The sequence below is a fragment of the Salmo trutta genome, chromosome 9 (assembly GCF_901001165.1).
Source record: "Salmo trutta chromosome 9, fSalTru1.1, whole genome shotgun sequence".
Lineage (NCBI taxonomy): Eukaryota > Metazoa > Chordata > Actinopteri > Salmoniformes > Salmonidae > Salmo > Salmo trutta.
In genome coordinates, this window is record NC_042965.1 from 21,436,365 (window position 1) to 21,454,509 (window position 18,145).

Sequence of the window (18,145 nt, forward strand, 5' to 3'; positions counted from 1 at the left end):
CACCGGAGGGGAGGAGCAAACGTGACAATCAACAGTGAAGAGGCGACTCCGAGGTGCTGGCCTTCTAGGCAGAGTTGCAAAGAAAAAGCCATATCTCAGACTGTCCAATAAAAATAAAAGATTAAGATGGGCAAAAGAACACAGACACTGGACAGAGGAACTTTGCCTAGAAGGTCAGCATCCCGGAGTCATCTCTTCACTGTTGAGACTGGTGTTTTGCTGGTACTATTTAATGAAGCTGCCAGTTGAGGACTTGTGAGGCGTCTCTTTCTCAAACTAGACACTCTAATGTACTTATCCCCTTGCTCAGTTGTGCACCAGGGCCTCCCACTCCTCTTTCTATTCTGGTTAGAGCCAGTTTGCGATGTTCTGTGAAAGGAGCAGTACACAGAGTTGTACGAGATCTTCAGTTTCTTGGCAATTTCTCGCATGGAATAGCCTTCATTTCTCAGAACATGAATAGACTGACGAGTTTCAGAAGAAAGTTATTTGTTTCTGGCCATTTTGAGCCTGTTATCAAACCCACAAATGCTGATGCTCCAGATACTCAACTAGTCTAAAGAATGCCAGTTTTATTGCTTCTTTAATCAGAACCACAGTTTTCAGCTGTGCTAACATAATTGCAAAATTGTTTTCTAATGATCAATTAACCTTGTAAAATTATAAACTTGGATTAGCTAACACAACGTGCCATTGGAACACAGGAGTGATGGTTTCTGATAATGGGCCTCTGTACGCCTATGTAGATTCCATTGAAAATCAGCCGTTTCCAGCTACAATAGTAATAAACAACATTAACCATGTCTACACTGTATTTCTGATCAATTTGATGTTATTTTATTGGACCAAAAAATTGCTTTACTTTCAAAAACAAGGACATTTCTAAGTGACCCCAAACTTTTGAAGGGTAGTGTATGTTTATGTGTTAATGCCTGTGTGGGCTGTATGTGTGTATATCTTGGACAGGTGTGTCAGAGAGAGAGTGTCAGGTGATGAAGAAGCTAAAGGAGGTGGTAGACAAACAGAGAGATGAGATCCGCGATAAGGATCATGAGCTGAACCTCAAGAACGAGGACCTGGAGGCGGTGAGGCTTGTCTCTTTCCATCTAGTAGCATTCCACACTCCCTGAACTACATAACACATCCCTCCTAGGCATCCTACTGTCTGTAGCCTAATGCTTCAGCACATAGATGTCTCGTCTTGCCTGAGGACAACAACTTCCACCAGCAATCTGGACACTCAGTTTCCATCAGTTCATTACAGACAAATGGGTAGGATTAATCGGACTCCTTCCTCCCCTTATAGCTTCAGCTGCAGCAGCACCATCTGATGAAGATCAACCTGGACCTGCGGCACAGGATCAGTGTGGTAGAGGCTCAGGGCAAGGCAGTGATCCAACAGAAGGCTGAGCTGGAGGCTATGTCCCAGGCGCGCCAGCAGGAGCTGGGGGCCCTGCGGCAGGAGGTGGCAAGGCTGAAGGAGGAGCGTAAAGAGTGGGAGCTGGACATGAAGAGGTCAGCCGAGGAGGAACCATCCCCCTCAAAGGCTGTGATGACAGTGCTTACACCAGTGTCGGCCAAGGTAACCACAGCTACAACCCCCTACCTGATCAAGTCCATTACATTTCTCTTTAAGACACCATTACATATCTGTACGCTTTACCTTATAGAGTTAAGATTATACCCAAATTACAGGGTTTTAAGTTCCATATTGACAAGAACACAATAACATTACATCCACCCAAGGAGGGTCAGTCAATCTTGTAGATTAGCCATTGAGTATCATTGCCACCGCTCACAAAGCCTTTCATAGCACTGTAAGTGACCATGCTATTTCCCAAATCCAGTCCTTGGTACCAGCATCAGCAGCCTCCATCGTACACAATTCTTTTTGGGCGGAATGCAGAAGTGACCATGAATTCCTGGCACAGTGCTTTGAATCAGAAGAGAGCCCTCCTGTCCTCCCGCTGTGTGACGAGGAGCAGGAGGAGAAACCTGATGTCCTGGACCAGAAGGAGTCCGACAGGCCCCACTTCACCCTCGAGGAGCTGCGGGACGTCCTGAAGGAGAGGAACGAACTCAAAGCTCAAGTGTTCATGCTGAGAGAGGAGCTCATCTATTACAAAAGGTTACATGATATGACATCTGCTATTTAAAAAAATAAAGAATAACCTGGAGTTGAGGGACTAGGGATTTATCATCACTTTTTAATACCCCTGTCTCTTCAACTGAATCTTATGTTATTACTATACTGAACAAAAATATAAGCGCAACATGCAATAATTTCAAAGATTTTACTGTTATGGTTCATATAAGGAAATCAGTCAATTGAAATAAATGAATTAGGCCCTAATCTATGGATTTCACATGACTGGGAATACAGATATGCATCTGTTGGTCACAGATACCTTAAAAAAAAGGTAGGGGCGTGGATCAGAAAACCAGTCAGTATCTGGTGTGACCGCCATTTGCCCCATGCAGTGTGATCTCCTTCGCATAGAGTTGATCAGGCTGTTGATTGTGGACTGTTGTCCCACTCCTCTTCAATGGCTGTGCGAAGTTGCTAGATATTGGCCGGACCTGGAACATGCTGTCGTACACGTCGATCCAGAGCATCCCAAACACGCTCAACGGGTGACACGTCTGAGTATGCAGGCCATGGAAGAACTGCTGGGTTGTTGCCCTCCTACGGCCTCCTCCACGTCTCCTTGCGACACGGGGCGATGCATTATCATGCTGAAACATGAGGTGATGGCGGTAGATGAATGGTACGACAATGGGCCTCGGTATCTCGTCACGGTATCTCTGTTGATTGAAATTGCCAATCGATAAAATGCAATTGTGTTTATTGTCCAAAGTTTATGCCTGCCCAAACCATAACCCCCACACCACCATGGAGCACTCTGTTCACAACTTTGACATCAGCAATCTGCTCGCCAACACGATGCCGTACACGTGATCTGCGGTTGTGAGGCTGGTTGGACGTACTGCCAAATTCTCTAAAACAACGTTGGAGTTGGCTTATGGTAGAGAAATTAACATTGAATTCTCTGGCAACAGCTCTGGTAGACATTCCTAAAGTCAGCATGCCAATTGCACGATACCTGAACTTGAGATATCTGTGGCATTGTGTTATGTGACAAAACTGCACATTTTAGAGTGGCCTTTTATTGTCCCCAGCACAAGGTGTAGTGGTGCACCTGTGTAATGATTATTCCGTTTAATCAGCTTATTGATATGCCACACCTGTCAGGTGGATGGATTATCTTGGCAAAGGATAAATGCTCACTAACCGGAATGTAAACAAATTTGTGCACATAATTTGAGAGAAAAAAACGTATTGTGCATATGGAACATTTCTAGGACCTTTTATTTCAGCTCATGAAACATGGGAACAACACTTTACATGTCGCGTTTATATTTTTGTTCAGTGCACATGTACAGTTGAAGTCAGAAGTTTACATACACTTAGGTTGGGGTCATTAAAACTCATTTTTCACCCACTCCACAAAATTCTTGTTAACAAACTATAGTTTTGGCAAGTCGGTTAGGACATCTACTTTGTGCATGACACAAGTCATTTTTTCAACAATTGTTTACAGACAGATTATTTCACTTATAATTCACTGTATCACAATTCCAGTGGGTCAGAAGTTTACATACACTAAGTTGACTGCGCCTTTAAACAGTTTGGAATATTCCAGAAAATGATGTCATGGCTTTAGAAGCGTCCGATAGGCTAATTGACATCATTTGAGTCAATTGGAGGTGTACCTGTGGATGTATTTCAAGGCCTACCTTCAAACTCAGTGCCTCTTTGCTTGACATCATGGGAAAATCAAAAGTAATCAGCGAAGATCTCAGAAAAATGATTGTAGACCTCCACAAGTCTGGTTCATCCTTGGGAGCAATTTCCAAACACCTGAAGGTACCAAGTTCATCTGTACAAACATTTGTACGCAAGTATAAACCCCATGGGACCACACAGCCATCATACCGCTCAGGAAGGAGACGCGTTCTGTCTCCTAGAGATGAACGTACTTTGGTGCGAAAAGTGCAAATCAATCCCAGAACAACAGCAAAGGACCTTGTGAAGATGCTGGAGGAAACAGGTACAAAAGTATCTATATCCACAGTAAAACAAGTCCTATATCGACATAACCTGAAAGGCCGCTCAGCAAGGAAGAAGCCACTGCTCCATAACCACCATAAAAAAGCCAGACTCTGGTTTGCAACTGCACATGGGGACAAATATCGTACTTTTTGGAATAATGTCCTCTGGTCTGATGAAACAAAAATAGAACTGTTTGGCCATAATAACCATCATTATGTTTGGAGGAAAAAGGGGGAGGCTTGCAAGCCGAAGAACACCATCCCAACCGTGAAGCATGGGGGTGGCAGCATCATGTTGTGGGGGTGCTTTGCTGCAGAAGGGACTGGTGCACTTCACAAAATAGATGGCATCATGAGGGAGGAAAATGATGTGGATATATTGAAAGCAACATCTCAAGACGTTAGTCAGGAAGTTAAAGCTTGGTCGCAATTGGGTCTTTCAAATGGACAATGACCACAAGCATACTTCTTAAGGACAACAAAGTCAAGGTATTGGAGTGGCCATCACAAAGCCCTGACCTCAATCCCATAGAACATTTGTGGGCAGAACTGAAAAAGCGTGTGCGAGCAAGGAGGCCTACAAACCTGACTCAGTTACACCAGCTCTGTCAGGAGGAATGGGCCAAAATTCACCCAACTTATTGTGGGAAGCTTGTGGAAGGCTAACTGAAATGTTTGACCCAATTTAAACAGTTTAAAGGCAATGCTACCAAATACTAATTGAGTGTATGTAAACTTCTGACCCACTGGGAATGTGATGAAAGAAATAAAAGCTGAAATAAATCTCAACTATTATTCTGGCATTTCACATTCTTAAAATAAAGTGGTGATTCTAACTGACCTAGGATTACTAGGATTAAATGTCAGGAATTGTGAAACTGAGTTTAAATGTATTTGGCAAAGGTTTATGTAAACTTCTGACTTCAACTGTATGTTTTTACTAATGATGTAGTATCCCACTTTATCCTTTTCATTTTTTGCATTTGTTCACAATACAAGTCCACATTCTTTAAATGAATCCCTTCTCCCTGCCTCAGTGAGGAGTTGGAGAATGAGATTTACGGCATCAACTTGGATCCATCACTTCAGTCACAGCCTGCAGCCACTGAACAGCCTGACTCGGGGATCAAACGTCTGTAAGTACTTAGACCCACTAGACCTACGCCAAAACTCCTCAGCCACCCCACTCCATCTCTCTTGATGGTATGTGCTCAGGCCACACATATATAGGTGCACAGCCTATCAGTCCCACAATCTCTGACATTTTGAAACAAGGTTGTCACTAACCACGTTTCCATCCAGTTTTTATGCAAATAAAGTCATCATGACAGCTGTGATGGAAACAGGAATTTTAGGTCATACATTTTTTTTTTTAAATGCAGACAAATAATTTGTTCGTTCGACATGGTGGGATCTTTTTGTGTCTGTAAAATTAATTATGCAAGAAATGGCGTTGGAAATGTCTTTATGGTCCTCCCACTACGACTCGAGAAACCAGGCAGTTTATTAGGATACAGATTAAATAAATTAAGATAAACTCCACAGGGTGGTGAAAGTGCAAGGTGATCTTGATGCTCCTTTCCAGTAAATATCGAGGTTCTTATTCTGGTGACATGATGATCGATGCTTGACTGCCATTTTTGACAAAAAAAATGGTATTTTTATTTAACCTTTATTTTGACAGGGAAGACATATTGAGACCTAGGTCTATTTTCCAAATGTGCCCTGTATAATACAATATATACTGCTCAAAAAAATAAAGGGAACACTTAAACAACACATCCTAGATCTGAATGAAATAAATAATCTTATTAAATACTTTTTTCTTTACACAGTTGAATGCGCTGACAACAAAATCACACAAAAATAATCAATGGAAATCCAATTTATCAACCCATGGAGATCTGGATTTGGAGTCACACTCAAAATTAAAGTGGAAAACCACACTACAGGCTGATCCAACTTTGATGTAATGTCTGTAAAACAAGTCAAAATGAGGCTCAGTAGTGTGTGGCCTCCACGTGCCTGTATGACCTCCCTACAACGCCTGGGCATGCTCCTGATGAGGTGGCGGATGGTCTCCTGAGGGATCTCCTCCCAGGCCTGGACTAAAGCATCCGCCAACTCCTGGACAGTCTGTGGTGCAATGTGGCGTTGGTGGATGGAGCGAGACATGATGTCCCAGATGTGCTCAATTGGATTCAGGTCTGGGGAACGGGGGGGCCAGTCCATAGCATCAATGCCTTCCTCTTGCAGGAACTGCTGACACACTCCAGCCACATGAGGTCTAGCATTGTCTTGCATTAGGAGGAACCCAGGGCCAACCGCACCAGCATATGGTCTCACAAGGGGACTGAGGATCTCATCTCGGTATCTAATGGCAGTCAGGCTACCTCTGGCGAGCACATGGAGGGCTGTGCGGCCCCCCAAAGAAATGCCACCCCACACCATGACTGACCCACCGCCAAACCGGTCATGCTGGAGGATGTTGCAGGCAGCAGAACGTTCTCCACGGCGTCTCCAGACTCTGTCACGTATGTCACGTGCTCAGTGTGAACCTGCTTTAATCTGTGAAGAGCACAGGGCGCCAGTGGCGAATTTGCCAATCTTGGTGTTCTCTGGCAAATGCCAAACGACCTGCACGGTGTTGGGCTGTAAGAACAACCCCCACCTGTGGACGTCGGGCCCTCATACCACCCTCATGGAGTCTGTTTCTGAACGTTTGAGCAGACACATGCACATTTGTGGCCTGCTGGAGGTCATTTTGCAGGGCTCTGGCAGTGCTTCTCCTGCTCCTCCTTGCACAAAGGCGGAGGTAGCGGTCCTGCTGCTGGGTTGTTGCCCTCCTACGGCCTCCTCCACGTCTCCTGATGTACTGGCTTGTCTCCTGATAACGCCTCCATGCTCTGGACACTACGCTGACAAACACAGCAAACCTTCTTGCCACAGCTCGCATTGATGTGCCATCCTGGATGAGCTGCACTACCTGAGCCACTTGTGTGGGTTGTAGACTCCGTCTCATGCTACCACTAGAGTGAAAGCACCGCCAGCATTAAAAGTGACCAAAACATCAGCCAGGAAGCATAGGAACTGAGAAGTGGTCTGTGGTCCCCACCTGCAGAACCACTCCTTTATTGGGGGTGTCTTGCTAATTGCCTATAATTTCCACCTGTTGTCTATTCCATTTGCACAACAGCATGTGACATTTATTGTCAATCAGTGTTGCTTCCTAAGTGGACAGTTTGATTTCACAGAAGTGAGATTGACTTGGAGTTACATTGTGTTGTTTAAGTGTTCCCTTTATTTTTTTGAGCAATGTAAAATACACATTAAACACAAAATATATACACTACATGACCAAAAGCACAAAAATGTACAGTTGGCACTATGCACTGGGGCAGGTAGTGTTCTCCTCTCATCGTGAACCTTGATTCATCACTCCAGAGAATGCGTTTCCACTGCTCCATAGTTCAATGGTGTCAAGCTTTACACCACTCAGCCGACACTTGGCATTGCGCATGGTGTTCTTAGGCTTGTGTCCGGCTGCTCGGCCATGGAAACCCATTTCATGAAGCTCCTGACTAAGTTATTTTGCTGATGTTGCTTCCAGAGGCAGTTTGGAACTCGGTAGTGAGTGTTGGAACCGAGGACAGATTATTTTTACGTGCTACGAGCTTCACTTGTGTGGTTTACCACTTTGCGGCTGAGCCGTTGTTGCTCCTACACATTTCCACTTCACAATAACAACACTTACAGTTGAGGGGCCGCTCTAGCAGAAATTTGACGAACTGACTTGTTGGAAAGGTGGCATCCTATGACGGTGCCATGTTTAAAATCACTGAGCTCTTTAGTACGGGCCATTTAACAGCAAATGTTTGTCTATGGAGATCGCATGGCTGTGTGCTCGATTTTATACACCTGTCAGCAATGGGTGTGGCTGAAATGGCTGAATCCACTCATTTGAAGGGGTGTCAACATACTTTTGTATATATTGTGTAAATATATACACACACATTAGAATACAAACACACAGTCATGGTAAGCACAAATAAAACAACACAAATCACCCAGAAAAACAGTTCATAAAATATTCTTGCTTTTATCCATAATAATCTCATGTAGACTAGCCTACCTGCACTATATGTGCAAACTGTTGGCTAGAGCACACGTGCCAAGACCATAGTAGGAACATTTTAAATTTAACACAACAGTTTTTGTGACAAAACTATCGGTAGATTTGAAACTTTGCGATGGAAACATATTGAACTTTAGATTTGTATTTGGTACATGAAAATACACTTATTTTTATCCTCTACGAGTTAGTTTGGTGGAAACACCACTGTTGGGAAAATGTGCATATTGTCTTTATGTGGACTCTAGAATATTCACATTAAAATATTTTGCCAATTGGGTGGAAACCTAGCTATTAACCAGGTTTTGATCCAACCTTTTTAATGCAAGTAAAGTACATGTTGGATAAAAAAATGTTTATGACAGGCCTGATGGACACACAAATTGTCGGTAAACTTCCCAAATCTCGACAAATCAAAATACACTAGACAAGGTGGGATCTTTTTGTGTCGGTAAAATGTATTATGGGAGAAATGTCAGTGGAAACGCTTTAATGCGCAAATATTGGTATAGTAACTATCATATCAAAGTAAACTTGGAGTCAAGCGATGACATGATGTGTGGTCCTCCCACTATGAGCAGTCCGTTTCTTAGGATACAGATGAGTTATTTAAATTATTTTGAACTTCACAGGGTAGTGAAAGTGCAAGGTGATGAGCTTGATGCTCCTTCACAATAAATATTGAGGGTCTTATTCTGGTGACATGGTCATCGATGCTTGGCTGCCGTTTGTCAAATAAAAATAATCTTGCTCTTTTGTATATGATAATCTCATCATGTAGGAAATACGAGCACTATCTGCGAGCTGTTGGCTAGAGCGCACGTGCTAATACCAGAGTATACACAGACTCGCTAAATAACACTTTTTTTTCTTGAGAATCCATCAGTAGAGTTGAAAATGCGATGGAAACCTATTTAACTTGTATTTTTTATTCGGTACATGGCAATTTAAACGCAAAAGGTATTTATGTGCGCTACATCGTCACGTAAATACTTTTATCACCAACAAGTCAATTTGATGGAAATGCATCTCTGGTGAGAAAATTATTTTTATGCGGATTTTAGAATATTCGCATGAAAATCTGTCGCCAATTGGATGGAAACCTAACTAATGTTATGTTTCCTGTCATGGTGGTTAAGGCTTGCAGTCAGGGATTTGACCTAGCTTTATATATGTATGTCACTGACCAATATGCTTGCTTGAGCACTAAAACAAATAATGACAATTTTTAATTTCCACAATGCTTGTTTGGGAATGTTATATTTGTAGAAAGACCAGGACGAAGGGATGAAGTTTCCGCACCCTTCTGTGACATTTTTCAACTATCATAATCATTTCTTGAAGGTCATTTACAAATAATTGTGAAGAGAAGAAAAATGACCACTCCATAAATAAATGGTTTATTATTTAAGTAGCTTACTTCGTCTAAATGTGGCTTGCCTCCTTTCCCAACCTGGGTGCTGCAAAGAAGTCACTTTGCACAAACTCTGACAACTTTTTTTTTTTGCTTATGTCTCTTCATCTTTACTTCTTTGGACAGGATATTCACTGCAGTAATGCCGATGGTAGCAGCAGGGTTGATTGCAGACGATCCAACGTTACAGCCGATCAGACGACTTATGTCCTGTGTATGAACTTTAACATTTATTTTATCTCTTTTTGTGATGTCATTGTTCTTGAGCCAAGCACCGCCACTGTGCCAAAGCCCCTCCACCGCCTGTCATCTCAAATGCAATACTTCCTTGTGATCATGTGTGCAGGATGTGGGAGTATTCTTATTGGCTGATAATGTGTAGATCTTGAACCAGCTCATCATAGAAGATGCCACAATCATTAGAAATGGTCACCTCTTTTGCCAATATACTAATCCAGCAACTCACTATTACAAGTACAAATCCACATATGCATGTTGTCTGAGTTAGGATTGTCTCATAGCATGGATATTTGCTGTTGACAGCTCTTCATTTGTTGAATAAAGTGGAGTGACTAACTATGTTACCCTCTGACAGGGCAAAGCTTATGTACCTCCCCAACCTTTTGTTTAGCACTTTTCCTCATGCATGCTCTCATTCTGCTTTTGTCCTCGCTCTGAGAACTCAATGTCACTCACTCACTCTGCATGAATAATCTGAAGTGTAACCAATGTATTTTATTGATCTATTTTAGCAGTAGTATTGTCATGGCTATTTATTTATTTTTTGTCATGGTGTAACCTAAATTCTTAATTTCTCTCATTGCACCTATCCAGGTTTAGCATCTTCTCTGGAGAAAAGAGGCGACCAGAGGAAGTGATTTGTGGGAGAGAGATTATTTGCACACAGAGCAGGCTCAGGAGGCACTGAAGCATCCATAACCAGGGACCTACACTGAATGCACAAAACATTAGGAACACCTGCTCTTTCCATGATGTATAGACTGACCAGGTGAATCCAATTGAAATTTATGATCCCTTATTGATGTCACCTGTTAAATCCACTTCAATCAGTGTAGATGAAGAGGAGGAGACAGGTTAAATAAGGATTTTTAAGCCTTGAGACAATTGAGACATGAATTGTGTATGTGTGCCATTCAGAGGGTGAATGGGCAACACAAAAGATTTAAGTGCCTTAGAACGGGGTATGGTAGTAGGTGCCAGGCGCATCGGTTTGAGTGTGTCAAGAACTGCACCGCTGCTGGGTTTACCACTCTCAACAGTTTCCTGTGTGTATCAAGAATGGTCCACCGCCCAAAGAACATCCAGCCAACTTGACAACTGTGGGAAGCACTGGAGTCAACATGGGAAGCATACCTGTGAATGCTTGACACCCTGTAGTCCATGCCCTGACGAATTGAAGCTGTTCAGAGGGCAATAAGGGGGTACAACTCAATATTAGGAAGGTGTTCCTAATGTTTTGTACACTCAGTGTATAATGTCCCATGCTGGTGGTCTCCCAAGTAAAAACATGAAGAGCTTCATGCTAAGAGGGATTGTCAGGACAAAGTTGTCTTGTGGGGACAATGGAGAGATGGATTCAGGAGAGAATAATGTGCAATCTGAGAGATATTCTGTGCCTTTTGAATTCATATTTAGTTGTGCAGACTGTGGTGCTTTATACTAGCAATAAGTATTAGAGTGTAACTTCAGAGATCGATCACATGTTTATTTGTATCTATAAAAGCAAACTTATACCAAGTCTGATGATGCCTCAAGGTAGACAAAATATATTGAAGGCATTTTGACATGGTTTGATGTGATAACTATGGGTCATATTTAAATTGTATTTTTGTAAAGATTTTATTTGGACTATGCTGCACTTGAGTTTCCTAGTGTCTGAATAAAAAGCTGGCATATTGTTGACTATCTGTGATGTGAATATGATCACCTACCATTTTTCTTATAGATATAAATATGAAATGGCACAATGTTTTAATGCCTGTCAGTTCTTGCATTAAAATGTGAGATATTTTGGCCTTGTTCAATTTGATAGTTTTATCCCTGATTTTTCAGGGGCCCCTGCAAACTTTGAGACCCCCAAAGCCCCCCAGGTTGACGGAATGTCAATCAAACTTCGAAATTCAAAGTATAGTGTTGAAAATACCGGGGAAATATCACGTGCTGTTTCACCTGATTAGTGTGTCCCTACTGGATTATGCGCATGGCTTCACCTGTCGCCAGGGAAACTTTCATCTTGTTACAAGCGGCGGGGAACAGGCCATTGCAATTGGCTTATTTGTATGTCACTTATACACTGGATACAGCAAGCAGTGATGCCAATTTAGCCATTTTGTTGCTAGATTTAGCAACTTTTCAGACTACCCTGGCAACTTTTTTTCAAACAGCACCTAGCAACAAATTTACCTACTTTTAAAAATGTATTTGGAACTTTTAGCAACTTTTGAAAGGAGACTCAAACGCTAAAATGCATGCATTTTCCTTCTAAATGACACAAAAACGATTTTCTCTGTCACACACTCAGTCACAACACACGTGCCTGGCTGCAAAAGTGCATCGTGAGGACGTCACCAGCAGGCACTCAGCTCGTGCACAGGCAGCAGCAGGCCAGCAGCAATTTCAGCAAATGGCAAATTATTTGTTGGCTGACTGCAGTAGCAGTAGTACGGGTTCGACAAGCCAACCCCAATGAATATAGTTGGTCACGAATGTTTGATCTTGAACAGAACTCACAACATCAATCAACATGTCTCAATCAAAATTGTACAGAAAAGAGTGGGTGTCTGTACCTGAACAAATGTGAAATTATATTTTTTGCCGAGATGGCCAGTCTATTTGAGTAACGTTGTTGTGTATTCCCACGGAATGACGTAGTTTACGTTATCACGCAATTACGTCACATTTAGCAACAAATCAACCTGCCTCTAGCAACTTACCCTGAAAATTAGTTGGGTCTATTCAGTTAGCCAACTACCGGTAACTTGAAGTGGCTACTGTAGCATGCATGGAACTAAACTTAAAGTTCATAAGTATTTTGTATGTTAAATGTCACAACGATCGATTTGAGAAATCGGGCCCACCGTTTGAGAAAACAAAAACTTTTGTTGAATTCAGTGCGTTTTTGGAGCACGAGCAATGGAAGAGTTGAGCGAGTCTTCACCTGCTTTGGCGTTCGAGAAGGAAGCATTTGAGCTGACGGTGGAAGATGTTTATGACATTTCATACGTGATTGGCAGAGATTTGCTGAAAATAAGTACTACAGGTGAGGAAGTCTCCGATTTGCAATTCAAAATTGTCCGGGTTTTGGAGATGTTTGAAACGTTAGTGAATAAGTATAACCTGTCACTGGAGGAGCTGAAAATGGAACGAGACAACTTGAAGAGTGAGCTGGATAGAATCGTGAGAGAAAGTTCTGCCGGGCAGGAAGCGGTGAGTTTGATCTTTTCAAACCAGGAAACTAACTGGTCAAAATCGATACCTTTTAAATGTTCCATAAAGTCTCTAACTGGACTACGTCTGTCAGGGTATGTTCAAGCATGTTGTAACTTTTCACTGGGTTGCTATAAACTACTGTGCAACATACAGTTGTGGACTCCTTTTTGTTCTACGTTTAGCCCTTTAATCAATATGTTCTCAGCAAACACTAGGACCAAACAAACTGGTGGTGGACCTGAAAGATCCCAATAGACCACGCTTCACAATGCAGGAGCTGAAGGAGGTGCTTCAGGAGAGGAACCAGCTCAAGGCCCAGCTACTGGTGGCGCAAGAAGAGTTGCAACTCTACAAGAGGTAGAATACACAACCAGACTTGACCAGTCCCCATGCAACCCGCACCACCTCACCCCAACCCACACAAAAATGTAATGTAGTGCTTTGTACTTGCAGTGGGATGCTGCCACAGGGTGAGCAAGCCATGGTAGAGGTTGACTTAGTATCTCCATCCCCTTCGAAACCTGTTCCTGACACAACAGATGAGACTAAAGAGGAACCTAACGAAGGAATGACCACCATCAGAAAGCTGTGAGCAATTAGCTTTTTTCACCATTCAACTTTGCATAATCATATTGAATTGCAAGAAGAGCATGCAGTATGACATGTTTAATTTACACCCTGAAAACAAGTATTTCAGAGAGAACCATAGTATCAAACAGGAGACAACCAGGTGGTTTGTTCTCACGGTCTGTCTCTGCCCTCGTAATGACCTGCTTGTGACCGGCTGGCTGTTTGTGCTGATGCTGTGTGATTGGGAGAATCTGACTGAAGAGGGGGAAAGCGAGAGCTGATACCACTTCAGCAAGCCAGCTCCGCTGCTGTTGTCAGTATTGTTATTGTCGGACTTAACGTGACTCAGTCGAGCCTCAGCTGACACTGCAAATTCACTCAATCCCCCTTCGCCTCCTCTAAGACTAGTAATGTCCAGGGATGTACATTGTGTTGTCCAACTATTTGCAGAGCAAGTTCTCTAAAATAAACATTATTTCTTTTTGTAGGTTTTCATTCAGACGGAAATAAGGACAACCTATGAGAACAAGGACCTAAGGCATTACTAACGATAAACCAAACATTTTTATGCACATGCTTTCTATCAATGCTTTGTATTAGATCAGTTTTCAGTAATGAATTGAAATGTTTTTAACTGGAATAATTTTGGCTTTTGAAACGATAACTGTGTTGTCTTTTTATAGATTTAACTGTTGTCATTGATACAGTTATGGGAAAATAACTTTATGCTAATTTAGGTCAAATAACATGGTACAGACCAATGATTTATCCAGTGCATTCAGAAAGTATTTAGGCCCCTTACAGCCTTATTCTAAAATTGATTAAATTGTCCCCCCAATCTACACACAATACCCCATAATGACGAAGCAGGTTTTTAGAAATGTTTGCAAATGTATTCAAATGGAAATATAATTTACATAAGTATTGAGACCCATTACTCAGTACTTTGTTGAAGCACCTTTGGCAGCGATTACAGCCTTGAGTCTTCCTGGGTATGATGCTACAAGCTTGGCACACCTATATTTGGGGAGTTTCTCCCATTCTTCTCTGCAGATCCTCTCAAGCTGTTAAGTTGAATGGGGAGTGTCGCTGCACAGCTATTTTCAGGTCTCCGGAGATGTTCAAGTCTGGGCTCTGGCTGGGCCACTCAAGGATATTCAGAGACTTGTCCCTAAGCCACTCCTATGTTGTCTTGGCTGTGTGCTTAGGGTTGTTGTCCTGTTGGAAGGTGAAACTTCACCCCAGTCTGAGCGCTTTGCTCCATTCATTTTTCCCTCAATCCGGACTAGTCTCCCAGTCCCTGCCGCAGAAAAACATCCCCACAGCATGATGCTGCCACCACACATCGCTGTAGGGATGGTGCTAGGTTTCCTCCAGACGTGACGCTTGGCATTCAGGCCAATGAGTTCAATCTTGGTTTCATCAGACCAGAGAATCTTAAGGTACCTTTTGGCAAACTCCAAGCGGGCCATTGAGTGCCTTTTCTTGAAGAGTGGCTTCTGTCTGAGCGCTCTACCATAAAGGCCTGATTGGTGGAGCGCTGCAGAGATGGGAGAACCTTCCAGAAGGACAGTTATCTCCACAGAGGAACTCTGAAGCTCTGTCAGAGGGACCGGCATGTTCTTGGTCACCTCCCTGACCAAGGCCCTTGTCCCCCGATTGCGGAGTTCGGCCGGCGGCCAGCTCTAGGAAGAGTCTTTTGTTCCAAACTTCTTCCATTTAAGAATGGAGGCCACTTTGTTCTTGGGTTTCTTTAATGCTGCAGACATTTTTTTTGGTCCCCTTCCCCAGATCTGTGCCTTGACACAATCCTGTCTCTGAGCTCTACAGACAATCCCTTGACTTCATGGCTTGGTTTTTAGACTCTGACATGCACTGTCAACTGTGGGACCTTTATATAGACATGTGTGTGCCTTTCCAAATCACATCCAATCACTTGAATTTACCACAGGTGGACTCATCAAGGATGATCAATGGAAACAGGATGTACCTGAGCTCAATTTCAAGTCTCATACCAAAGGGTCTGAATACTTATGTAAATAAGGTATGTTTTCTTTTTAAATTAGGAAAAAAATCAAACCTGTTTGCTTTGTCATTATGGGGTATTGTGTGTAGATTGAGAGGAAAAAAATATTTTATACATTTTAGAGTAAGGCTGTAGCGTAAAAATGTGTAAAAAGTCAAGGGGTCTAAATATTTTACGAATGCACTTGATGACTGTGTAGAAGCCACCGCGCACCCATCTTGGCAATCCTACACAATTGTAAAAAAAAAAATGAATTGCCGTACAGTGGTGTCATAATACCCATAAAGTCTAGAGGTCAAACAGGGAAATGGTTCCAATTGTTTTTCCACCATTCATTTTTCTCATAGGGGATTTTAGAAACAGTTAAGGGGTGTGTCATGAAGGCTTACCCTGGCGTGACGTTTTGTAACCATCTAAATTGCTTTCAGGCAAAGTGACTTAAATATATTTTGTGCTATTTACTGACTCAAATGCTAATTAGCGTCAAAGTAGACATCATGCAAGACTACAAATCCCTGCAAGCTGCTCCACGTCAACTCTAGTTAACGCCTTTGCTAACAGGTAGTGTAAATTTAACTCCAGACCATTCACAGAATTACCAATTTATTCATTATTACATTCGTCTTCCCTGTGGCTCAGTTGGTAGAGCATGGTGTTTGCAATGCCAGCATGGTATGTGCAACGCCAGGGTTGTGGGTTCGATTCCCACGGGGGGCCAGTACAAAAAAAAATGCATGAAATGTATGTATTCACTACTGTAAGTCGCTCTGGATAAGAGCGTCTGCTAAATGACTGAAATGTAAATTTAGCTAACGGTTAATCCAGAGATTTTTACTATAATTAGTCACTCATCCATATCATGGCATTTTAGTTCTTAATGATTAGCAACTAATTAGCGTTTCATTTGTTGGGGGTAAATAAAGGCAAATATTTTGATAAATCACCTTGTCTGAGGAGAGATTTACATGGTTATCAAAATGTCACGCCAGGGTAAGCCTTCATGACACACGGCTCTTCTAAAATCCTCCCATGAGAAAAATGAATGGTGGAAAAACAATTGGATCCATTTCCTGATTTGACCATTAGGTTTAATGGGTATTATAACTCATACAGTGGTACTCTATAGAAATGCATTTGTCCAGGTTAGTTTGCCACATTTATTCTATTAAACACCAATGTATACTTTTAAATTATGAGCTAAACAAAAATAAAGTATTGAGATGACTTACTGTCCCCACAACAAATGTTTTTCCTTAACATTTTAATTGAAATACTGTTGGCTTCAAAACCTCCACAATGGTCAAAATATAGCATTAGCAATCCAGGGCTTATATACATCTTTGGTACAGACTCACAACTGTGTCCTGAAACAAAGGAACTGTAACAGTTCCTTTGGACACGTGGTTGAACAGACGATGGAACCCTTCAAAGACCAAAGTTCAAGACAGGTTGCAACAGTAGCCCTAGTAGAGACAAAGACAGGACCTCCAAGGGCTTGATTCCATCAACATTAAGGCAAACGCTGCATGTCAGTTCAATATGAAAGGGCTTTTTAATTCTGAACTTCAGCAATATTGATGGAATCGAGCCCCACAACCACTATACTGCCCCAGATTCACTATACCTAACTCAGACATCTGAATCCCATCAGCATAATCTGCCTCTACCTGGGGGTTGAGTAGCACAGATCATGGTAATGAATCCCTCCCAAAAATATTTGTGGATTAGATAAATATATAGTCTCTTGTAGCAAATATAAAAGGGTTAGCAAAATTGTCCCGAAATTGCATAAGAATTGACATTTTAGGCTCTGAGTGACTGACCATGACTACTAAGCTAGTTCACACGAGGGCTTTTTTAAAGTCCATTTTTCAAATAATAGAGCAGCTGTAAAGAAAGCAGTTTAGAATTATGAAGTTACAAATCACTTGATTTGTTGCACATTTTGAAATATCCTCCCTGTAGGTCGGTGTGTCTGTGAATATTAATTGGTACATTGTCAAAGGCCAAGCTAGCTTTTCTATTCTTTGCAAAATGAGCTTCCATGCTAGCCAGATTGCTGAACAGATTTGTCTGTACACTTAATTTACTGTCAAAGAGCAACGTACTTTGTAAATTGTTAAACATGTATTAGGATTTCACCCATTGCAAAATACATATATTTTAAATCAAGTATAAGCTGGTGTCCCAGAAGCCTGGAGAGCATTGACGATCATATGAAAATTGTTGCTTCAACTAGAACCATACCTAGCATTATAAATTAGCACGAATATAAAAAGTGTTTAAAAAATAGCTAATGTTACAAAATATTATTCATCTTCTTGGAAGCACAGGCCTAAAAATGTATAAAAACTACCCCCAAATCCAGCAATAAATTGATATACAGTTTTAACAAATTGACCCATGTGTCATCTTGAAGGTTGTCTTCAATATTGTTCAT

The 18,145-nt window shown here is 41.9% G+C and overlaps 2 protein-coding genes across 4 annotated transcripts in view; both read left to right on the plus strand.

The window, feature by feature from the left end:
- LOC115200167 (RILP-like protein 1) overlaps positions 1 to 11,582 on the plus strand; it is a 33,409-nt gene extending 21,827 nt beyond the window's left edge. The window contains exons 3-8 of one of the 3 annotated variants that reach the window (XM_029762976.1): positions 967 to 1,085; positions 1,307 to 1,582; positions 1,848 to 2,128; positions 5,151 to 5,249; positions 9,786 to 9,873; positions 10,494 to 10,632. In XM_029762976.1, coding sequence (XP_029618836.1) covers positions 967 to 1,085; positions 1,307 to 1,582; positions 1,848 to 2,128; positions 5,151 to 5,249; positions 9,786 to 9,873; positions 10,494 to 10,499 — 869 coding nt within the window. In that variant the 3' untranslated portion in view covers positions 10,500 to 10,632. Of the gene's footprint in view, positions 1 to 966; positions 1,086 to 1,306; positions 1,583 to 1,847; positions 2,129 to 5,150; positions 5,250 to 9,785 lie in introns of all 3 variants that reach the window. The other 2 variants (XM_029762978.1, XM_029762977.1) reach the window with 2 other exon arrangements.
- Positions 11,583 to 12,585: 1,003 nt separating this feature from the next.
- On the plus strand, positions 12,586 to 14,343 carry rilpl2 (Rab interacting lysosomal protein-like 2). The gene is made up of 4 exons (XM_029762979.1): positions 12,586 to 13,106; positions 13,315 to 13,466; positions 13,563 to 13,697; positions 14,168 to 14,343. Exons 1-4 carry the CDS (start codon positions 12,813 to 12,815, stop codon positions 14,187 to 14,189), a joined length of 603 nt encoding a protein of 200 aa, XP_029618839.1. The 5' UTR covers positions 12,586 to 12,812; the 3' UTR covers positions 14,190 to 14,343.
- Positions 14,344 to 18,145: the final 3,802 nt, after the last annotated feature.